The sequence below is a fragment of the Thunnus thynnus genome, chromosome 17, assembly GCF_963924715.1.
Source record: "Thunnus thynnus chromosome 17, fThuThy2.1, whole genome shotgun sequence".
NCBI classification, from domain to species: domain Eukaryota; kingdom Metazoa; phylum Chordata; class Actinopteri; order Scombriformes; family Scombridae; genus Thunnus; species Thunnus thynnus.
In genome coordinates this window covers 22749943-22769606 of record NC_089533.1, presented here as the reverse complement: position 1 = coordinate 22769606, position 19664 = coordinate 22749943, and the positions used below count along the sequence as shown (strand labels likewise).

At 38.8% G+C, this 19664-nt stretch overlaps 3 protein-coding genes across 5 annotated transcripts; all 3 read right to left on the bottom strand.

The window, feature by feature from the left end:
• Window positions 1-161: 161 nt before the first annotated feature.
• Window positions 162-5654, bottom strand: LOC137201312 (WW domain-binding protein 11). 2 transcript variants are annotated; one of them, XM_067616289.1, is made up of 12 exons: window positions 5464-5654; window positions 4922-5008; window positions 4755-4786; window positions 4546-4639; window positions 4101-4297; window positions 3655-3788; window positions 3081-3247; window positions 2659-2895; window positions 2309-2434; window positions 1948-2217; window positions 1598-1783; window positions 162-1418 (listed from the first exon to the last, which is right to left on the bottom strand). In XM_067616289.1, exons 2-12 carry the CDS (start codon window positions 4983-4985, stop codon window positions 730-732), a joined length of 2196 nt encoding a protein of 731 aa, XP_067472390.1. In that variant the 5' UTR covers window positions 4986-5008; window positions 5464-5654; the 3' UTR covers window positions 162-729. The 2 variants fall into 2 exon arrangements, with proteins under 2 accessions (XP_067472390.1, XP_067472391.1); XM_067616290.1 differs by having other exon boundaries at window positions 2674-2895.
• Window positions 5655-7456: 1802 nt separating this feature from the next.
• LOC137168392 (pleckstrin homology domain-containing family F member 2-like) lies at window positions 7457-9316 on the bottom strand. Its single transcript, XM_067570946.1, has 2 exons — window positions 9070-9316; window positions 7457-8436 (listed from the first exon to the last, which is right to left on the bottom strand). The coding sequence occupies exons 1-2, from the start codon at window positions 9311-9313 to the stop codon at window positions 7847-7849; spliced, it is 834 nt and encodes a 277-aa protein (XP_067427047.1). The 5' UTR covers window positions 9314-9316; the 3' UTR covers window positions 7457-7846.
• A 4690-nt stretch (window positions 9317-14006) lies between these two features.
• On the bottom strand, window positions 14007-19042 carry bglap (bone gamma-carboxyglutamate (gla) protein). Of its 2 annotated transcripts, none has more exons than XM_067616113.1 (4): window positions 18554-19042; window positions 18242-18289; window positions 14396-14480; window positions 14007-14172 (listed from the first exon to the last, which is right to left on the bottom strand). In XM_067616113.1, exons 1-4 carry the CDS (start codon window positions 18609-18611, stop codon window positions 14070-14072), a joined length of 294 nt encoding a protein of 97 aa, XP_067472214.1. In that variant the 5' UTR covers window positions 18612-19042; the 3' UTR covers window positions 14007-14069. The 2 variants fall into 2 exon arrangements, with proteins under 2 accessions (XP_067472214.1, XP_067472213.1); XM_067616112.1 differs by lacking the exons at window positions 14007-14172; window positions 14396-14480 and adding exons at window positions 16749-17170; window positions 17394-17478.
• Between the last annotated feature and the right edge of the window lie 622 nt (window positions 19043-19664).

Below are 19664 nucleotides of genomic sequence, written 5' to 3'. Positions count from 1 at the left end.
AGGAGAAATACATTCTGAGAATTTTAATTTCTCACTGATGGGATTTAGGTAAGATTTCTCAGATATAAAGCATCCAGAAATTAATTATTTTGTTAATAATCATTTTATGGGTGTGTTGCTTATATTGTCTTGCTATTATTAAATCACACTGAGACATTAGGTAAAAACGGGTCTTGAAATATTTATTTAGCTGCAGATCTAACAGTTTCAGACATGTATTTTGTCAATGGTTGACAAACATTCACATCATTGTTTGGATGTCCAACATGTTTAGGAGATCATCAATAAAATAAACAGTAATACAATCATACAAAATGCTTTTTCAGGTCATGACAAATGACAAACAGCTGGCTGGAGAAAAATACAGTTGTAGGAAAAGAAATAATATACTGAAGAACAAAAAGCACTTGTAAGTCTCTGGTGCAGAGCATAGTGTTCTCTTTATGAGTTGCCTAGTGGAATATTAACCAATTGAAATGTTTCCAATTACATATATAATCAGACATTTACATCCAATTAACGTTGTCTTTGATACAACAAATAATAGTCCAGGTTAAACAACGATGAGACCAGTACTAGGAAATTAGCAGCCTTTGCTTGGTTTAAAAAGAGAAATTGGCTGTTCGCCTTGAAGAAAGCTACCTCTATTACTCTGCACAGAAAACACAGAAATCAAAAACAAATGCATTCCTTTTGTTCACTGAACATTACCCCCAATACCCTCGGGTCTCAGAGGAGTCCCTCCATCTCCCTCATAAAGGCTTCATACACCTGGTCTTTAGTCTTCATGTTGGGCTGAGGCACAGCACCCATCTGGGCTGGGTTCGCCAAACCCATCTGAGCAGCGGCTGCCTGCTGTTTCTGCCCAATGCCACCTCCAATGCCTTCATCTCCCCTCCTTCCTCCAGCACCACCCCCAACTTTCTCCATAGGCCCAGCTGCTGCTCCGGGCATTACTCCGCTCTTGTCCCTACGCACCCTCAGTGCCGTGGGCACAAAGCGGGTGACCTCCGCCTTGGGATTGATAATCTGAGGTTTGGCAGAGATGGTGGCCCCACCAGAGGCTGCACCCGCTGCCAGGTTGCCTGCTGCAGCAGCGACAGAGGTAATGTTGGCTCGTTTTTCGATGGTAGCTGCGTGGTGGTGGCTGGGGGGGTTGCTGCCAGGGTTGGTGCCTGCGGAGGCTGCAGCAGTCCCCGGGGGAGGGGGCATCTGCATGACACCTGGTCGCATGGGCATAGCAGGTGGTGGCATGTTGCTCTGTGAACCATCCTGGCCAGATCCTGAGCCTTTTTGCCGCTGGACAATGTTGGGAGGAGCACTGAGCACGTTGGAGTTGAGAGGGGGAGGAAAGAGGGAGAGTGGTGGGGCAAGTGGACGTGGGGGCCCTCCTGCTCTTGGGGGAGGAGGTGGGATACCTGTAATAAGACAGATGTATGGATGTATGAGAAATTCCTCTTTGCCACTCCAGAGTTGAGCTTTTTCCATAAGTTAAAACATAAATTATGCTTTCATATATATGATGATATGTCAATATTGCACATATGTGCATGCACACACACAGATGAGTGCCTTTACACTGCACACATATGCTTACCTGGTGGTGCTGGGGGTGGTAGTCTGGGAGGGGGTCCGCGAGGTGGAGGGCCTGGTGGAAGGCCAGGAGGAGGGCCTGGTGGAGGGCCAGGGGGCCGGCCTGGTGGAGGTCCAGGAGGAAGAAGACGAGGCATTGGACCCCTCAGGCCTCCAGGTATACCAGGAGGCCTCAAGAACGGAGGAGCACCTGACAATAACAGAATATATCATCTAAATGACGTACAGTGTATCCATTTACATATGGAGAATTAGTACCAGTAGCACATCTTAAAATAACAGGTTCAGAGTTTTATTCTAGTATCCAGTTCAGAGTTGGAGTGAAGTATTCTCGCTAAAAATGTTGTAACTAACCTGGCGGTGGGCCAGGAGGCGGGCCAGAGGGTGGACCAGGAGGCCTCATTGGAGGAGCTGGGGGTGGACCCAGTGGTGGAGGCCCAGCCATTGGCGGACCTTGCAAGTGTGGAGGCCCTTGCTGTCCCACTGGCCCACCAGGAGGGGGTGGACGCAGGTGGGATTGGTTGTCACCTGGCGGTCCCCTGTCCTCAATGTCCGAGCTGTCTGATTCATCTGTGTATTCCTCCTCTACCTCTTCTTCTTCCTCCTCTTCAGGAATAGACTGACCTGAAGACAAAAGATAATAATATACCACGTCATCAGAAATTTAAAAAAAGGTTAGGAAGTATTTAACAATAACACTGGTAAACTCTAGTACCTGCCATCCTTAACATCATGGCCTGCAGTGGGGTAATGGCCTTGGTCTTCTTCACCAACCTCTTTTTCTTCCTCTTTCCTTCACGGGGGGCCTCTGCAGGGATGTCTGCGAAACGCACACTGCGACCTAAAGAAGTTAAGACATTAACACATTTTTCTATGATAACCAACTGATGGGAATTAACAAGCTAGTTTTCTAAAACTGTAACTGTGATAATACTGCAATTTTCCTCTATTTTACCTAAAAAACATAACATTTCTGCAAAATAAAAGAACAGAAATCACCAGCATGCATATATAAAATTAAGGAAGCTGTTTTAAGTCAAGTCAACACAATTCTAAAACACTCACTAGCATGTCTTTCACCTCTATCTCTGTCGTCCTCTCTTTCCCTCTCATCATCCTGCCTGTCCACACTCATTCTCTGGTCACCGTCTCCCCCTTCATCTCTCTCTTCTTCACTGTCCTCCTCAGACTCGCTGTCATCGTCATCCACATCATCTCGATCTCTGTCACTCTCACTGCCACTGTCCCGGTCTCTTCCCAAGTCCATTGAAGGGTCCTTTTCTAAACCAGGAATGGAGGGCTCTGTAAAAAAAAAAAAAAAAAAAGTTAGGGCAACACAGAAATGTGAGCAGAAACAGTTATGAAAGCAAAGCACTATTATCATCAAAAGCAAAATACTCATCCAAAATCCCTGAACTCCTGCTCCCACAAAAATCACTTGAATGAATTTAGAAATGTAGTCATTGAGGGAACAGTGTGTGCTTTACCTGCATCCGTGCCATACGCTCGTCGAGCAGGAATGCCGTACAGTGCCAGGACCTGTGGTGGCGGGGGCCCAGGTGGGGGACCAGGGGGTTTCTTTCCAGGAGGTAAACGTGGGACACCTGGCACTGTTGCCAACACTGGTCCGGACGATGACGATAGAGATCCTTTACTGTGAGAAACAGGGAAACAGCCAAAGGAGAGAGATGATGAATGAATGGATGCATTGTCATACAACAAAGAGTGCCCGGCCATCATTGGCTTACAAGACAACAACAAACGTCTAATAAAAGCATCAGTACTTACTTTCTACACATTATCTGCGTTACAAACCTATTTTGGGTGTTAGGTTATTTAAATTGTAGCCCATAATTTAGCTTCCTTTATTGTGGCTTTGCAAAGCAATGGCAGAGTTTTCTTGGAACAGACAAATGATTGATAGTTGACTCAATCGTACAGGGAAATAATGCCAAAGTTGAAATAAAACACTTAATTACCTCAGTGGCACAGTCAAATTCAGCAGCATCATATACTGAGTTAAACTACAGAAGCCTTTCACATACAAAGGTTAATGCCTACCCAAAAGAGGAGCTCTTCTTCAGTATGGAGGGAGGCTGAGCCCCTGGTAGCGGGATGTCTTGGATGTGGATATTGGAGGGGGCGTGAGGCATATCTGGTAAAGGGATACTATCAACCTCCACAGACTCTGCATTCTGAAAAGGAAGACATAACATACATGATCACCAAAAAGCCTAAGCAAAGTAAAGCAACTAGAATATTAAGTGTTGAAGCTCAACATGCTGTGTACAGATTTCATCAAAAGACACATACTGGATGTTGGTCCTTCCCAGTACATAATTTCCTGAATTTTATGCAAATGCTTCAACCCCATTTGGATTAATATTAATCAAAACCTTTGATGTTTAAGTTCTATTCATCAGGGATAAATATTACATTTCTACAAACCCTTGACTAGAAATACAGTAAATAAAAAATACACACAGAGCAATCACACACAAACACACCTTGACTGAGTCAAAATAGAGAGCCAGCTGCCCACGTTTGGTCTCATAGTCCAATTCCAGTTTGCGAAGCTCCTTGTATGTGTCAGGATTCTCCCTCTCATACAGACGGACAATGCGTTCAAATGTCTCACGTAGCTTCTTCCTCTTGTCCCTCAACACCTTCTCATTCAGCAAAGGCTGCTGTACTGGGTTGAACTCTATTGCAGATGTTACAGAAGAGCCAGCAAATTATTTGTGAAATTCAGAATATTGTGAATCTTGGTTATAGATTAATGAATGTTGAAATGGTCCTTAAATCTTGGAAACAAATTATGCAATGCACTTTAATAACAATACAACTCTTATCTTTTTACAGTAAGAGAACTAAGGACAGATACATTCACAGACCTATTTTAAACTGCACAAATGCCAGTTCAATAGCAACATACAAATTCAGCCTCCTCACCCATCTCATCCAGCTTCTCCATGTCTCTGATGATCTGTCTGGGGTCCTTCATCTTCAGCACTGCTGCTCTCACCATCATTCTCTGCTTCTTGTTCTAGTGGGAGTATTCACAAATGAGGGGAGATGTTATCAACACAATAAAATTACTTTTATTTTTAAGATGACAGAGTACATTTAAAGTGACTCTTATGCCTCAAGACAATGAGTACCTTTTTCAACTCTCTTTTCCTGGCCTCCTTTCCTGTAAAGAAGGTGGAGAACAAGTTCATATTTGTTATCTTTCTGACATTTGACAGCAATAGATAACCATCTTTTCAGGTTTTAACTAGCATGTCAGTGTCAGGGGAACCAGATGTAGGTTATGATCGATACTTACTGGCCTGGTCGGTGGGGTTCATAAACTTCCCACTCTTGGTGGAGGAGGTTGAACGTCGCCCCATCGTGCCGGTGCGTCTCCTTCACCCTGCCAAGTATCAAAACAACAATGATGACTGAAAACTTATGCACATCTGCAAATAAGTTAACTCTACTTAACTTTAGATACCGATAACAACACTATAGTTGTCTCTTGGTGTATAGAATTGACATTTTGGTATTGGTACAACTGTAGCTATCTGGGAATACAGCGTTGATTATGAAAAAAAACACTGCATGCTCTATGGACGGTTTAGCTACAGTTAACAAGTTAGTTGACACCCAAGACACGACTATTACACGAACTAAATCAATATAAAAAGATAAGGTGCAAAACAGAGCGTAATGAAACACTGCTGAGGTTTTAAAAGGCTGGCAAACATTATGAAGCCAGATAATTCAACTGTGATACAAAGCTAACTGTTAGCTGGTCATGCAGCATTTGACCGGCAAGCTATGCTAGGGCCGCGTTAGCCTGGACAGCAGCACAAAACTTGACTTTACCTTTTATTCAAGTAAAACCTGCAGAGCACAGCGCCCTACGCACGCAGCTCTGTGCGCCAAATGTAACGTAATACGTATAGTTTAATCTCTGGAAAAGAAAAAGCAAGGCCGTCGGGACTGAATCGTTAGCCGTTCGCCATGTTTACTGCCGCGAGACCGAGCGGAAGAGGCGAATTTGACGTCATCAAAACAAGTTAGTGGTGATACGCTGGAAGCGGTCCTCCTTTTTTAAAATAATAAAAACATTTTGCTACTTTAGGTTTTTATTATTTACATATGCATTACTAAAGACTTATGATATGTATATTATAATTATGGTGTGATGTTTTGCCTCAAGAGCATGTATAATCATTTGTCTACACTGCTGCCTGTTGGACACAGTGCGTTACTACACGCTCTGTGGGTGTAGCTACTCACTGCGACCACTAAAGGGCACGAGCGTTCATTGTTCATTTTAATTGTGTGACACAAGTTTTCGGAAAGTGGTTTTATATAGGACATGTTAGTTGATATTACATAGTATGAGCTTTACTGAACAAATATCAGGGATGACAACTGTGAATTAATTCCATTTTAATTTGATTCACTGTTTCATCTTCAAGAATAGGTTCACAATTTTTCAGGTCTGTCTTAAAACAACAACCCATATGAACACTGAAAGAGGTTTTGCTGTAATCATTCCTCCCATTCATACCAGCTATTAAAAGATTCCTTTCAAATGTGCTTTCACTGTAAGTGATGGAGACCAAAATCCACAGTATGTCCACAGTCATTTTGTGCAAAAATGCATTTAAAAGTTTATCTGAAGCTTTTATGAAGCTTCAGCAGTCTGAGTAAGTCATACCAAGTGGATATCTGACACATTTACAGTCTTTTTAGCATCAAATTTCGTCTTTGTGTTTCCTCTGACAGTGTTTCCCTGTTGAGCTGCAGTGGAAGTATAGTACAGACGTTGTCACTAAAGACTGTAACATTGAAAGATATCTGCTTGATTTGGACAGCTGAAGCTTCATATTACCTTCAGATAAACTTTTAATACATGTTTTGCACAGAAGGATGTTTGTGGAAGGAATATGGCAAGAAAAGCCCATTTAAATGTTCATTTGGGCACCTGACTGTTGTTTTAAGACAGACTTGAAAAATTGTCAACCTGCCCTTTAAGATCTGCATCTAAATTCCTTTATAATGGAATACGAAATGTTGGCCAACTGATTTCGCCATTTTGACTCTCAAACCGACTGACAATTGCTGAATGGAATTAGTACAGTATTGTATTGTTGTATACAACCGGTACAGGTCTGAATGCTCATCCCCTACATTGAGGGGATCTGGTGGCTCTGTTATATTGTGCGGGGCATTTTGCTGGCATGGTTTGGGTCCACTTCTCCCTTTAGGGGGAAGGATCACTCAAAATTCACTCTGTATTAAAAAACATCTTTGTGTGAGAAAAAAAGGCCACATTTCCTTGTTCCTTGTGAGAAAGCCCAGTCGAACAGGTTTGACACAGGTTACACAGAAATGACTCATCTATGATTAGAAATAATATGGCAATTGTTATAATTGTTGTTATTTGTTATGTTTATCACTTGTTCACTTTGAGCATCTTGACTTATAATTGCTTATAATTATCACCTACATTGTGACCAGATTTTGAGGGTATCTTCTAATGGTTGTTATGAACAAGAGGAATGATTACAGCGAGCAAAATATGTTTCAATGTTCATAGGGGCATCTGACTTTTTATTTTAAGACAGACTTGAAAAATTGTGAATGTATCCTTTAAGTTGAGAGAGAAAAATGCATGCATCTGAATGAGAAATGACAATGAGAAAAAGTAACATGGATGCACTCAAGATGACATTCGAGAAATCATCACAACAGACACAAATCTTTTACTTGTTGTCTAAGTGCTTTATTGTTCATAGATATTTTCAAAGCTAAATGTAAGAGTAGATGATAGAGTAGTGAAAATGTAAACAGCGACTGACACACACACACATGCACATTTGATTAAAATCACACTGAGGCCTGAATAAACTGTCAGATCCTCTGACATCAAATAACAATAACGCTCTGACAAGATAAAGGTGCTCTGTGATGGCTTTGCAGCAAGTGTTTACATAAGCACAGTGTAAAAAGTGCAGCAATAATACAATTCTCACAGCAGTAAATAAGTACAAACTCTTAACTTAATAGGCTACATTATTCTCTTGTTTAAGGGTTTTCTCTATGGACTTCTAACAAGCTGCTACTGTAATTAGCTGGATCCAATTTCATCAGAATCCATTCAAAAAGTCAACTATCTATTGTTCATAGGACACCAGAATGTTTAATGATGGTGAGCAGCAGTTATGTACAACAGTCTTGATGTGGTTATGTTTTACTAAGGCTGCAGATGCATTGGTTTTGCGTAAACATAGGTACCCTTCTGGCCCCATCTTGGAGTCCAGCCACCTGCTGGGAGCTGGTCCTGCATCACCTCACCCACCTCCTCTTCATCACTGGATGCTGCCAAATCATCCTCCTCTGAGCTGTTCTTTTCAGTGCTGTCTCCCCTCTGGCGAGGTATCTCCTCAGCCACTTCCTCATTGCTCGTGTGGCAGAGCTTGCAGACTCTCAACCGCTTAGTGGGGTGAATGTGTCCTATCACTGCTCGGTGTTTAGAGCATGAATTGCAGACCAAGAAGCCGCATTTACGGCAGTGGTGTCGACGGTTGGTTGCAGTGAACTTGTGTAAGCAGCGCATGCATTTGTAGGAGGCGCGGTCTGGGATCCAGGAAACAGCAAAGGTTGACCCTGGTTGGCGGCTGCTACACTGCAGCAGGTTGGACCGACATTCTTCAATGTGCTCCATCCAGGCCTGCTTAACCTCCAGTGAAGGAGCGGCCACAAAGAAAGACTTGCGTGGTGTACGTATCAGCCATTGGTTCTTAAATACCACACCATCTTCCATGTCCTCCAGCTGGATGTCCTCTGAAATGACAGTGAAGATGACATATTGATGTTAAACATAACAAAGATACTTTTCAACGAGCTTGTCCTCCAAGAAAAAGTTACTCACTGATGAATTAACTCACTCTAATTATCCCTTGGCACTCTTTTCTACCTATGATTTATTATGACCAGTTGCCTGGCACATTCAAAACTTCACATTTCTACATAAGAAAACAAAAGGCATAAAATAGAGTTGAAGGCAGTTATATCATCATCATATACATCATTGGAAGTAATAAGCCCACACAGTTTAGTGTATTCTCTGACATGCTCCATGATGATTTAGCCATACAGATAATGTTGGTTTTATGGGCTGAGGTTTTGAGATATCCACCTCTGAAACTACTGCCAGCACATTAAAACAATGGAGGTGATAGTAATTTCATTTATGGTGATAAAGCATTGGAATTTTTACATTTAACAAAAATCAACTGGCTTTTTTAGCTTTGTTTCAACCTTCTTCATGTTTCCCTGTAAATGTTAAAGCACTCTAAACTCAGGTAAAAATGAAAGTTTCAGTTTGATTATTATCTTTCCCTTCAGGGGACGTATTCTGCCTCATTAGATCAAGTTTGGTTAGCCACATGCAGGAGAAGCAGATGAGTTGCTCACCTAGAGGGATAATCTTCTGATTTTTATGCCAGCGACCGCTGAGGATGATGCCTCCGTACACCAGAACATCACTGAAGAGGAAGAAGGCCTTAGGCTGTGTTTTCCGATGACCCTGCTTCGTCAGATGGCCCTCTCCTATCAGAATCCGACCCGGCTGGGACAGAGAACTCCCTGAAGGACTAAATGAGTTTTCCACTGCCTGAATACGGTCATGGTTGTCCTTATCAAATGTTAACAGGTCCATCCTGCTGGCTAAGTATCTGTGGCAGCGCTGGGATCATAAATGTGTCTGCAGCAGCAGCCACAGGGAAGTCTTTTAATGCTTTGATTCCAGGTGATGCACGTGGGACTTTCCAGATTTAGAGTTTAGACAAACATGTCATGCAAGAAGGAGGGAGAGGTGTGGGGCCGGATGTTGAACAATATTTAGATTTTATTTATTTAACATATCATGAAACTTTGATTTAAAAAAGTTTTATTCAGAGCAAATAATCAAATGACACCAGTAGTGGAAAGTAACAAGTACAGTTTTGAGGTATTTCTACTCTACATGAGTATTCACAGTTTATACTGCTTTATAACTCCACACTACTACACATCAGAGGAAAATACTGCATTTTTACTTCACTACATTTATTTAACAGATGCAGCTACTAGTTATTTTTTAGATGAACAATTTACACACAAAATGCAATAAAGCATTGTTACTGATTAAACACACAACAATATATAAAGATGATGATAAAATCAATGATAATGTTACAATAATATAATTATATAATACTGACTGCATAATTATTGCTGTTACCTTTGATACTTTAACCCTTGTGCCTCACTAGGAACTAAAAGGGTCTTTAACGTTTTATTTTTTCAATTATTTTGGCTGTGATTATGCTTTAGCCATGATTTTTGGCAAAGGTGTGTATTTTTTCATCCAATTTTGGAAATCCAACCTCAGATCCTATATTAAGTCTATAATACTTAATGTAATAAGTCTATAAACTTTCAGCATGTAAGGCCCTTTTAGGTCCCATCGAAACCCCTTTAAAACCACATTTTATGATCCTGTGGTTGACTACTGCGTAAATTCATGCATTCTGTTTTTCAAACTGACTTTCAGACTTTCAAACTGAAGCCCTGGCTTCAAAATTTTAGTTTTTACTATTTTCCAGCTGATTGAGCCATTTTTTCTTTTTTAACCCTTTGTGCAAAAAATGCATGCTGTTTACCTAGTTCCACTAGGGGCATTAATCCACTATTATGAATTCTGCAGCCAAGTATATTGCAGCTTCAATGAGTTGGATGTGTGGGTAGGGATGTCTAAATGTGATGTATGTGTGTGTATGGAAAAATCGGTGTGTGTGTATGTATGTGTCTGTAGCCAAAATACAGGCACTCAAAAAAAAAACTGCATTTTTTGATCTCATGGCCACAATATTGTATAACCATGCATTCTATTTTATTAGGCTTTCAAATTGAAGCCCTGGCTTCAAAATTGTAGTTTTTACTATTTTCCAGCTGATTGAGCAATTTTCTCCTGTTTGTCCTAAAGAACAAATAAATACCATTAGAATTTCTCTCCACTAGGGGTTATGCCAGGCTCATTTCATGCATTCATTTCATTTCATGCAGCCAGTTCTCAAGCTATGCATTTCTTACCTGTGACACACACACACGTATGCACGCACGCACACATGCACAAACAGACACGGACACACTCACTCACTCACTCACTCACTCACTCACACACTCACTCACTCACTCACACACTCACTCACTCACACACTCACTCACTCACTCACACACTCACTCACTCACTCACTCACACACTCACTCACTCACTCACTCACACACTCATTCATTTTTGTTCTGAATTTTTGAATGTTAAATGTTGAATTTTGTTTTAATTTATTTATTTTGTAAAATAAATGTTGTTTGAAGTGATGTTGTATTTATGTTTTATTTCTAGAGCAAATAGGATAATATGCTATTAGAAAGTAAAAACTTTGAAGCGTTATAGGACGCTTTTCATACACTATAAGTTAACAGGTCAGAATCTATACCTTAATCTTATACTGCATAAAAAATAATAATGCATAAATATCAATGTTGTTGCTAATCATTGACATATCCCAGACCGTGATTATCAAAAAAAAAAAATCTTACTTGCCCTTAGTGTATTGAAAATGTTTCAATTTTTGTGTTTTCTTTTATGAAAATAAGTGGTACCATCAAAAAAACTAGCATTTAAAGGGTTGAAATTCTGAATGAATATTTGGTAGGTATGATCAGGACTGAAGGTAGTTTAAAAAATGAACTCAGTGAAAGTGGAAAAAATATAGATATCTAATATTTTTATGGCAGTTTTTGATGGGGACCTTTTAGGTCCCTAATATGCTTAATTGATACTATTTTAAAGCAAGGCCTGAGGGTTGAGTACATTTGGTTGCCAAACTTTTGTACTTTTACATAAGAAACATTTTGGATGCAGTGTTTGAGCTGGTAGTGAGGTATTTGTATCACGTGGTATTGTGTGTGTGTGTGTGTGTGTGTGTGTGTGTGTGTGTCTGTGTGTGTGTGTGTTCCGAGAAACCAATGATGTTGATTCTTAAGAGTTTCATGTTTCAGGGCATGGTATTGTTAGACTGGTTGAGCAGCTCTACCAGGTACTTTCTTAAAACTGCAACATGCTGCCAGCTTATGTTAGTCACACGCATGCCATGTTGGTCTGAGACTTTCTTTGATGTCTATGCAGGATCATTAATTACCAGGGCTGGGTATCGTTTAAGAATTACGATACCAGTACCAATACCAATACCCTTAAAGTGATACTGATACCAATATAGTACCTTAGTACCTTTTTTTTCTATTTCATTCAATACCCAACAAGCAGTTGTGTAAAATGCCATCACCCTCCCCATCCAAATGATTTTTACATGAATACATTTTGAAAGTGTTCAAATTATTGGAATATTTATTAAATAACTGTACAAAACTGTACAATGAAGTATTATCACTACAGACTGTAGCTGCTGAAGTAGTGGGTTGATCACACGTCACATTAAACTGAAGAACACTTGGGGTGATTGTCTGCAAGTAAAACCATACAAATAGTCATTTTTCTCTAGATCAAGGTACAAAAAGGATCAAATGCAGGTATTTTTTGACTGGAGGAGTTTCGATACTACTTGGTACTGGGTTATTTTGGTCAATACCTTAAAGGAGTACCAATACCCAGCTCTATTAATTACCCATTCTTTCCAGAGGTAAACAGAAGTACTAACTAGTTAAATCAGCCAGATACAAACAGCATGCTTCACATCATCAAACACAAGACACCTCTGGGTCAATAGTGATACAGTTATGCAGTGTGCGGTAAACATACACATGGCAAAATGCAAGGGGAACTCCAAAGGCCAAGGAAAAGACGTTTGGGATTTTGTTTCCCTCTCAATGAGGAAATAAATTTAAACCCAAAGTGCCATTAACATTGATCAGTTTAGAGTACATTTTCTTTGGTAACTTCCTGTGGGAGAAAACTCACTAACATTTTATCATGATATTTAATTAGCATAAAAGAACCCAATGAATACAGAGATGTGAGCTAAGGAACAAAACTTAGTATGATATAATTTGGATGAAATAAAACTTGTCAGCTAGTATTAATTACTCACTCTCATACATTCACTCCGACATTATACACTTCATACATTATGATTTATGATTTGTTATGTTGTATGGTTGTTGTACTGTGAATCTTATCTCTTCTCGTTTTCTCTTTTTCTGTTATCTCTGTCTCCTTTGTACAGTAACAATAAACAGCAAAAACAACAGAGTAGTTTCTGTGAGTAGATGATAGACCTGTCTGACTCAAGATAGATAGATAGATGATACACAATAGCTAAAATAAACTAAATAAAATCTGAAATCGTGAAAATGCAATTAAAAAACTACAGAATATAGACTAAAGATGATTTGACTATATATATATGACTATAATGTTAACTATAATATATACTGAACACCATACAGTTGACTCAAGAGTGTTTCTGCACCACTTACAGCTGCAAGAAAGCATATTGATGCTTCATATAAGGAGCAGTGTCAGGCAAGAAAAAATCTAATCCATGTCTGTCCAAAATCGGATGATGTGTCAGAGGACTTTCATGTTATGATGATGTCCTGATGATGACGCTGCTCTGGTGATGGGGGGCTTTAGGGGATCTGATGTGACTCCTGTGGGCTCATAGTTATTAAATTGAAAGGGAGACGCTGGCATTCACAACCCAGAAAACCTCCAGGAGACAAAGTCTGCATGTTTGGATTTAGTTAAAGACAGAAACGGGTGGTGAAATGACGCTCTTGTTGTCCAATAAAGCCACATTGTCTGCAGTTTTTGATGTCATACTCATGTTCAAGTGGGGACATCTAGTGGCCATAACGTAAGTCAAAGTAGTTCCATTAGTGAATGAATGTGATACATCTGAAACTTGATATCATCAGTATTACATGGTGTATTGGTAATGGGTGTAGACATCTGCCCTGACTGTGTAAAATCAAATAATAACGTCTGGTGTAGAACAAATTGTTTTCACTGAAATGCGTTTCCCTCTGTTTCATTTGTTCAAATAAAAATGTAAACAAACATGGGCGGCTCTGGTTGTTCTAACATCGTCATGTATCTAATATTATTTGTTTAACTACTAGGTAAGTGTCATACAGTTCTGTAATCTACACACATGGGGAAACATTTAGTGCAGATCAGGTAGAATATGATTTAACTATATATATTAACTATGTTTATTTATCCAGTATTCCAGGTGGGGAACAATAACAGAGCACACAAAGCAGAGTTTATTCATCTTTATTAAATGTCATTGTACATACTAGCGAGCTTTTTATGCGCAACTGCAAAGAAAAATGTTCAAGGTTCAATGTGATAAAAAGGGAATTCAAAAAAAGAAAGTGGTGATGAGCAATTAGTGGATGTGGTTTGGCTTCTAGTAGGGGATTGGTCCATAGTAGGCGGTGTAGGCAGCGATGATTCCAGAGGTGTCCATCATGTTCTCACAAGCCAGGTTGGCCTCACATACTTCTCTCAGGCTGAGTGGAGAGAGAGAGGGTGGGAATTACCACAGATTCATGATATTCCAGATGATAGAAAAGATACAACTGTATATGTTTCTGTATCTAATCTAATCTTTGACTCAATCAAGAGATCATCCAGAACCAATAAGACATGATTGGACAATGTTAGATTAAAAAGCAGATAGATATGAAATTGAATTTGATGCTGATATGTGAGGGTGCACGACCACTGAAATACCTCTCCAGCTGGGTCAGGGATAACTCTGTAGCAGCTCTCTTCTGTCTCACCACTGTAGAGGCCTGCTCCCTCTCCACAAACAAACCTGCACATCATGCACATTTAGCATAACTATGTCTTACAGACATTTGTGAAACATTGTATAAATACATAGGATTTTATATCAATATGTGCCTATATTGATAAAATCAACCAAATAAAAGCATGTGTGGAGGATCAGGCTTGAAAATGTCGGCAGAAATGAAGAACTGTTTTGTGTTTAAAATATTGATTTTTTAGATAGATAGATAGATAGATAGATAGATAGATAGATAGATAGATTATACACGATAGCTAATATAGACTAAATAAAATCTGAAATCTTGAAATACAATTAAAAAACTACAAAATAGAGACTAAAGATGCTTTGACTATATATATATATATATATATATATATATATATATAACTATAATGTTAACTATAATATATACTGAACACCATACAGTGACAATAATATACTGTAATATAGAATGTACAGTAGGTTCATTAATTACCAGGGCTGGGTATCGTTTAAGAATTACAATACCAGTACCAATACCAATACCCTTAAAGTGATACTGATACCAATATAATACTTAAGTACCTTTTTTTTTCTATTTCATTCAATACCCAACAAGCAGTTGCGTAGAATACCATCACTCCTCCCCATCCAAATTATTTTTACATGAATACATTTTGAAAGTGTTCAAATTATTGGAATATTTATTAAATAACTGTACAAAACTGTACAATGAAGTATTATCACTACAGACTGTAGCTGCTGAAGTAGTGGGTTAATCACACGTCACATTAAACTGAAGAACACTTGGGGTGATTGTCTGCAAGTAAAACCATACAAATAGTCATTTTTCTCTAGATCAGGGTAAAAAAAGAATCGAATGCAGGTATTTTTTGACTGGAGGAGTTTCGATACTACTTGGTACTGGGTTATTTTGGTCAATACCTTAAAGGAGTACCAATACCCAGCTCTATTAATTACCCATTCTTTCCAGAGGTAAACAGAAGTACTAACTAGTTAAATCAGTCAGATACAAACAGCATGCTTCACATCATCAAACACAAGACACCTCTGGGTCAATAGTGATACAGTTATGATGATTATGATTTGTTATGTTGTATGGTTTTTGTACTGTGAATCTTATCTCTTCTCATTTTCTCTTTTTCTGTTATCTCTGTCTCCTTTGTACAGTAACAATAAACAGCAAAAACAACAGAGTAGTTTCTGTGATGGAGTAGATGATAGACCTGTCTGACTCAAGTCAGTGCCAAAATGGCAGAGTGTTTCTACACCAATTACAGCTGCAAGAGAGCATATTGATGCTCTATACAAGGAGCAGTGTCAGGCAAGAAAAAATCTAATCCAAGTCTGTCCAAAATGGGATGATGTGTCAGAGGACTTTCATGTTATGATGATGTCCTGATGATGACGCTGCTCTGGTGATGAGGGGCTTTAGGGGATCTGATGTGAAGTAAATACAGCGGGGAGGACCAGATTCATGTTGTGTTAAACAATATATTTATAAGGATAATGTTCAGAGGAAACAGCCAAAGTTAGCAAACACTTCCAGTATCTGGTTTATATGTCCAGCCATGGACTTGGACTTGATGTGAGAGTCCAACCACAGAAAGTGGATTTACTCCAAATTCAAGAGGTTTTTCCTGTATTGATGACAAGAATGGTTTTATCAGTCACTCAGAGAAATGTGACTCATGTGAGCTCACAGATATTAAATTGAAAGGGAGACGCTGGCATTCACAACCCAGAAAACCTCCAGGAGACAAAGTCTGCATGTTTGGATTTAGTTAAAGACAGAAACGGGTGGTGAAATGACGCTCTTGTTGTCCAATAAAGGCTCATTGTCTGCAGTTTTTGATGTCATACTCATGTTCAACTGGGGCAATAATGTAAGTCAAAGTAGTTCCATTAGTGAATGAATGTGATACATCTGAAACTTAATATCATCAGTATTACATGGTGTATTGGTAATGGGTGTAGACATCAGCCCTGACTGTGTAAAATCAAATAATAACGTCTGGTGTAGAACAAATTGTTTTCACTGAAATGGGTTTCCCTCTGTTTCATTTGTTCAAATAAAAATGTAAACAAACATGGGCGGCTCTGGTTGTTCTAACATCGTCATATATCTAATATTATTTGTTTAACTACCAGGTAAGTGTCATACAGTTCTGTAATCTACACACATGGGGAAACATTTAGTGCAGATCAGGTAGAATATGATTTAACTATATATATTAACTATGTTTATTTATCCAGTATTCCAGGTGGGGAACAATAACAGAGCACACAAAGCAGAGTTTATTCATCTTTATTAAATGTCATCACACTATTCTACAGGCTGACAGAAATGATAGAACTATAGCGACAATTGTGTGGGTCTATGCAGGATGGAAAAATATTCACATGCCAATCCTCTTGCTCTACTCTCACCCATCTGCTCACATCTGTATCCCTACATCTCCTGCTTTTTCATTGGTGTAATAACTTCTACATACTGGCAAGTTTTTTTTTTTGCGCATGTGCTTAGAAAAATGTTCAAGGTTCAATGTGATAAAAAGGGAATTAAAGAAAAGAAAGTGGTGATGAGCAATTAGTGGATGTGGTTTGGCTTCTAGTAGGGGATTGGTCCATAGTAGGCGGTGTAGGCAGCGATGATTCCAGAGGTGTCCATCATGTTCTCACAAGCCAGGTTGGCCTCACATACTTCTCTCAGGCTGAGTGGAGAGAGAGAGGGTGGGAATTACCACAGATTCATGATATTCCAGATGATAGAAAAGATACAACTGTATATGTTTCGGTATCTAATCTAATCTTTGACTCAATCAAGAGATCATCCAGAACCAATAAGACATGATTGGACAATGTTAGATTAAAAAGCAGATAGATATGAAATTGAATTTGATGCTGATATGTGAGGGTGCACGACCACTGAAATACCTCTCCAGCTGGGTCAGGGATAACTCTGTAGCAGCTCTCTTCTGTCTCACAACTGTAGAGGCCTGCTCCCTCTCCACAAACAAACCTGCACATCATGCACATTTAGCATAACTATGTCTTACAGACATTTGTGAAACATTGTATAAATACATAGGATTTTATATCAATATGTGCCTATATTGATAAAATCAACCAAATAAAAGCATGTGTGGAGGATCAGGCTTGAAAATGTCGGCAGAAATGAAGAACTGTTTTGTGTTTAAAATATTGATTTTTTAGATAGATAGATAGATAGATAGATAGGTAGATAGATAGATAGATAGATAGATAGATAGATAGGTAGATAGATAGATAGATAGATAGATAGATAGATAGATAGATAGATAGATAGATAGATAGATAGATAGATAGATAGATAGATAGATAGATCATACACGATAACTAATATAGACTAAATAAAATCTGAAATCTTGAAATACAATTAAAAAACTACAAAATATAGACTAAAGATGCTTTGACTATATATATATAACTATAATGTTAACTATGATATATACAGTGATAGTAATATACTGTAATATAGAATGTACAGTAGTGCATGTCAGAATTGATGCAATGTGTGAAAGATTGAAATCTGCTTTTTCTTGATCAATATTCTACAGTAAATGTGACTTATTTCAAACAAATGTTAAACTATTTTTTATTAATTTTATGAAGGAGGCACTTGAACATTTCTGAAAATCAAGTGACTGACTCACACTTACATAGTAATTGATTTCATAAACTGTGGCAGAATACATGCATATTGATGATACAGTCAAAATCATATTTTTGAATCATGATCTTACCCTCCTGAGCAGGGTTGTCACTTGCAAGCTGGGTGCCAGTTGAGGCATCTGTCAAAAATGAAGAGAAAAATATGAATAATAATTATTTTGTTGTTAAATTTTCAGCGCAGGAAGTGTCATTTTTTCAATTGATTCCTTTTACCAAAGTTTAATGCAACACTTTGTCTTCACTTAAGTCAAATAAATCAGTTTTTAAACTTTGTTTTCAGAGTAACAAATACTTGAAGTTGAAATAATATAATATAGTGTTTTAATAAAGAGCTTTTTCTAACATGTAGGGTGTAAGTCTGCATATAGCTGTGTAGATCTTACCTGAAGTCAGACAGATGACTGCCAGAGAGCAGAGAACCAGGATGGCCAAAGTCTTCATCTTTCAGCTTCTTTCTTCAGCGTCTGCAGTATCAGGCAACAAGTAGGACTGGAGACTGTTCTGTCTTCTGTCTCTTTCTCTTACACATATGTACATAAATACACACTCCAATTTATAGATGCAGGCCCTCACTGTGACATGGATATTTGATTGGTTAGGGAATCAAGTATCACCCACCCACACAGACGCAAAAATACACACCTCCACAAAAATCGTGTATACAAAATCACATTTTATGAATATGTTTGTTTGCATAAATGCACACACACACATGCATGCATGCATACATGCACGCATGCACACACGCACGCATGCACACACACGCACATGCACACACACACACACACACACACACACACACACACACACACACACACACACACACACAAACACACACACACACACACACAAACACACACACACACACACACAGAAAGAATGTAGACTCTCTGCTTCCAAAAGGTGGGTATTTGTTTTAAAGCATAGGTGATGAGAAAATAAATGTGGGTGACTGATAGCCACAAATATCAGCCTCTGGAAGTGGCTCTCAGTGAAAAACATTTTACACCTTGTTTAGGCCATTTTAGCAGCTGCTGAGAAGCCAGATTGTCCCTTTGATTCATTGTTTGCATGTGCATCTGAGTTTCTTTTTCTACACCTTGAAAAGGCAGGTTTTTGTGTAAAAATGAAAAAAAAGTGGTAACGAATTTGAATTGGCATGCTTAAACACCAAAAAGAGACACAGAATTACATGGATTTCGCTGCAGAATAAAATTAACCAGACCACTTGATGTCATATTTGGAGATGATAATAAAAAGTTTTTATGAAGTGTTAGAAATGCAATGCCAGCTGTCAGCCTGGAGAGGTCAGAGTTTTACAGTGCACCCACACACTTTTCCACTTAGGTCAATAAGTGCATGCAGCAGAAAACTCTGTCATTCAAACTGAAATGGAGAAACCACTGTCTCTCATTATGTGACATGATTTTAATCTGAGGGTTTTTTCTTTTATTACAAACCGCAGTGATTTCCTACATAAAGAAGGCAACACTT

Coding starts and splice junctions, on each gene's coding strand:
- bglap (XM_067616113.1), bottom strand. CDS start 18,611: ATGAAGACTTTGGCCATCCTGGTTCTCTGCTCTCTGGCAGTCATCTGT. Junction 18,290..18,553: donor AGTCATCTGTCTGACTTCAG/GTAAGATCTACA, acceptor CATTTTTGACAG/ATGCCTCAACTGGCACCCAG. Junction 14,173..14,395: donor TCCCTGACCCAGCTGGAGAG/GTATTTCAGTGG, acceptor CTCTCCACTCAG/CCTGAGAGAAGTATGTGAGG.
- LOC137168392 (XM_067570946.1), bottom strand. CDS start 9,313: ATGGACCTGTTAACATTTGATAAGGACAACCATGACCGTATTCAGGCA. Junction 8,437..9,069: donor TCAGAAGATTATCCCTCTAG/GTGAGCAACTCA, acceptor CTGTCATTTCAG/AGGACATCCAGCTGGAGGAC.
- LOC137201312 (XM_067616289.1), bottom strand. CDS start 4,985: ATGGGGCGACGTTCAACCTCCTCCACCAAGAGTGGGAAGTTTATGAAC. Junction 4,298..4,545: donor GGAGAAGCTGGATGAGATGG/GTGAGGAGGCTG, acceptor CATCTGCAATAG/AGTTCAACCCAGTACAGCAG. Junction 1,419..1,597: donor ACCACCCCCAGCACCACCAG/GTAAGCATATGT, acceptor GTCTTATTACAG/GTATCCCACCTCCTCCCCCA.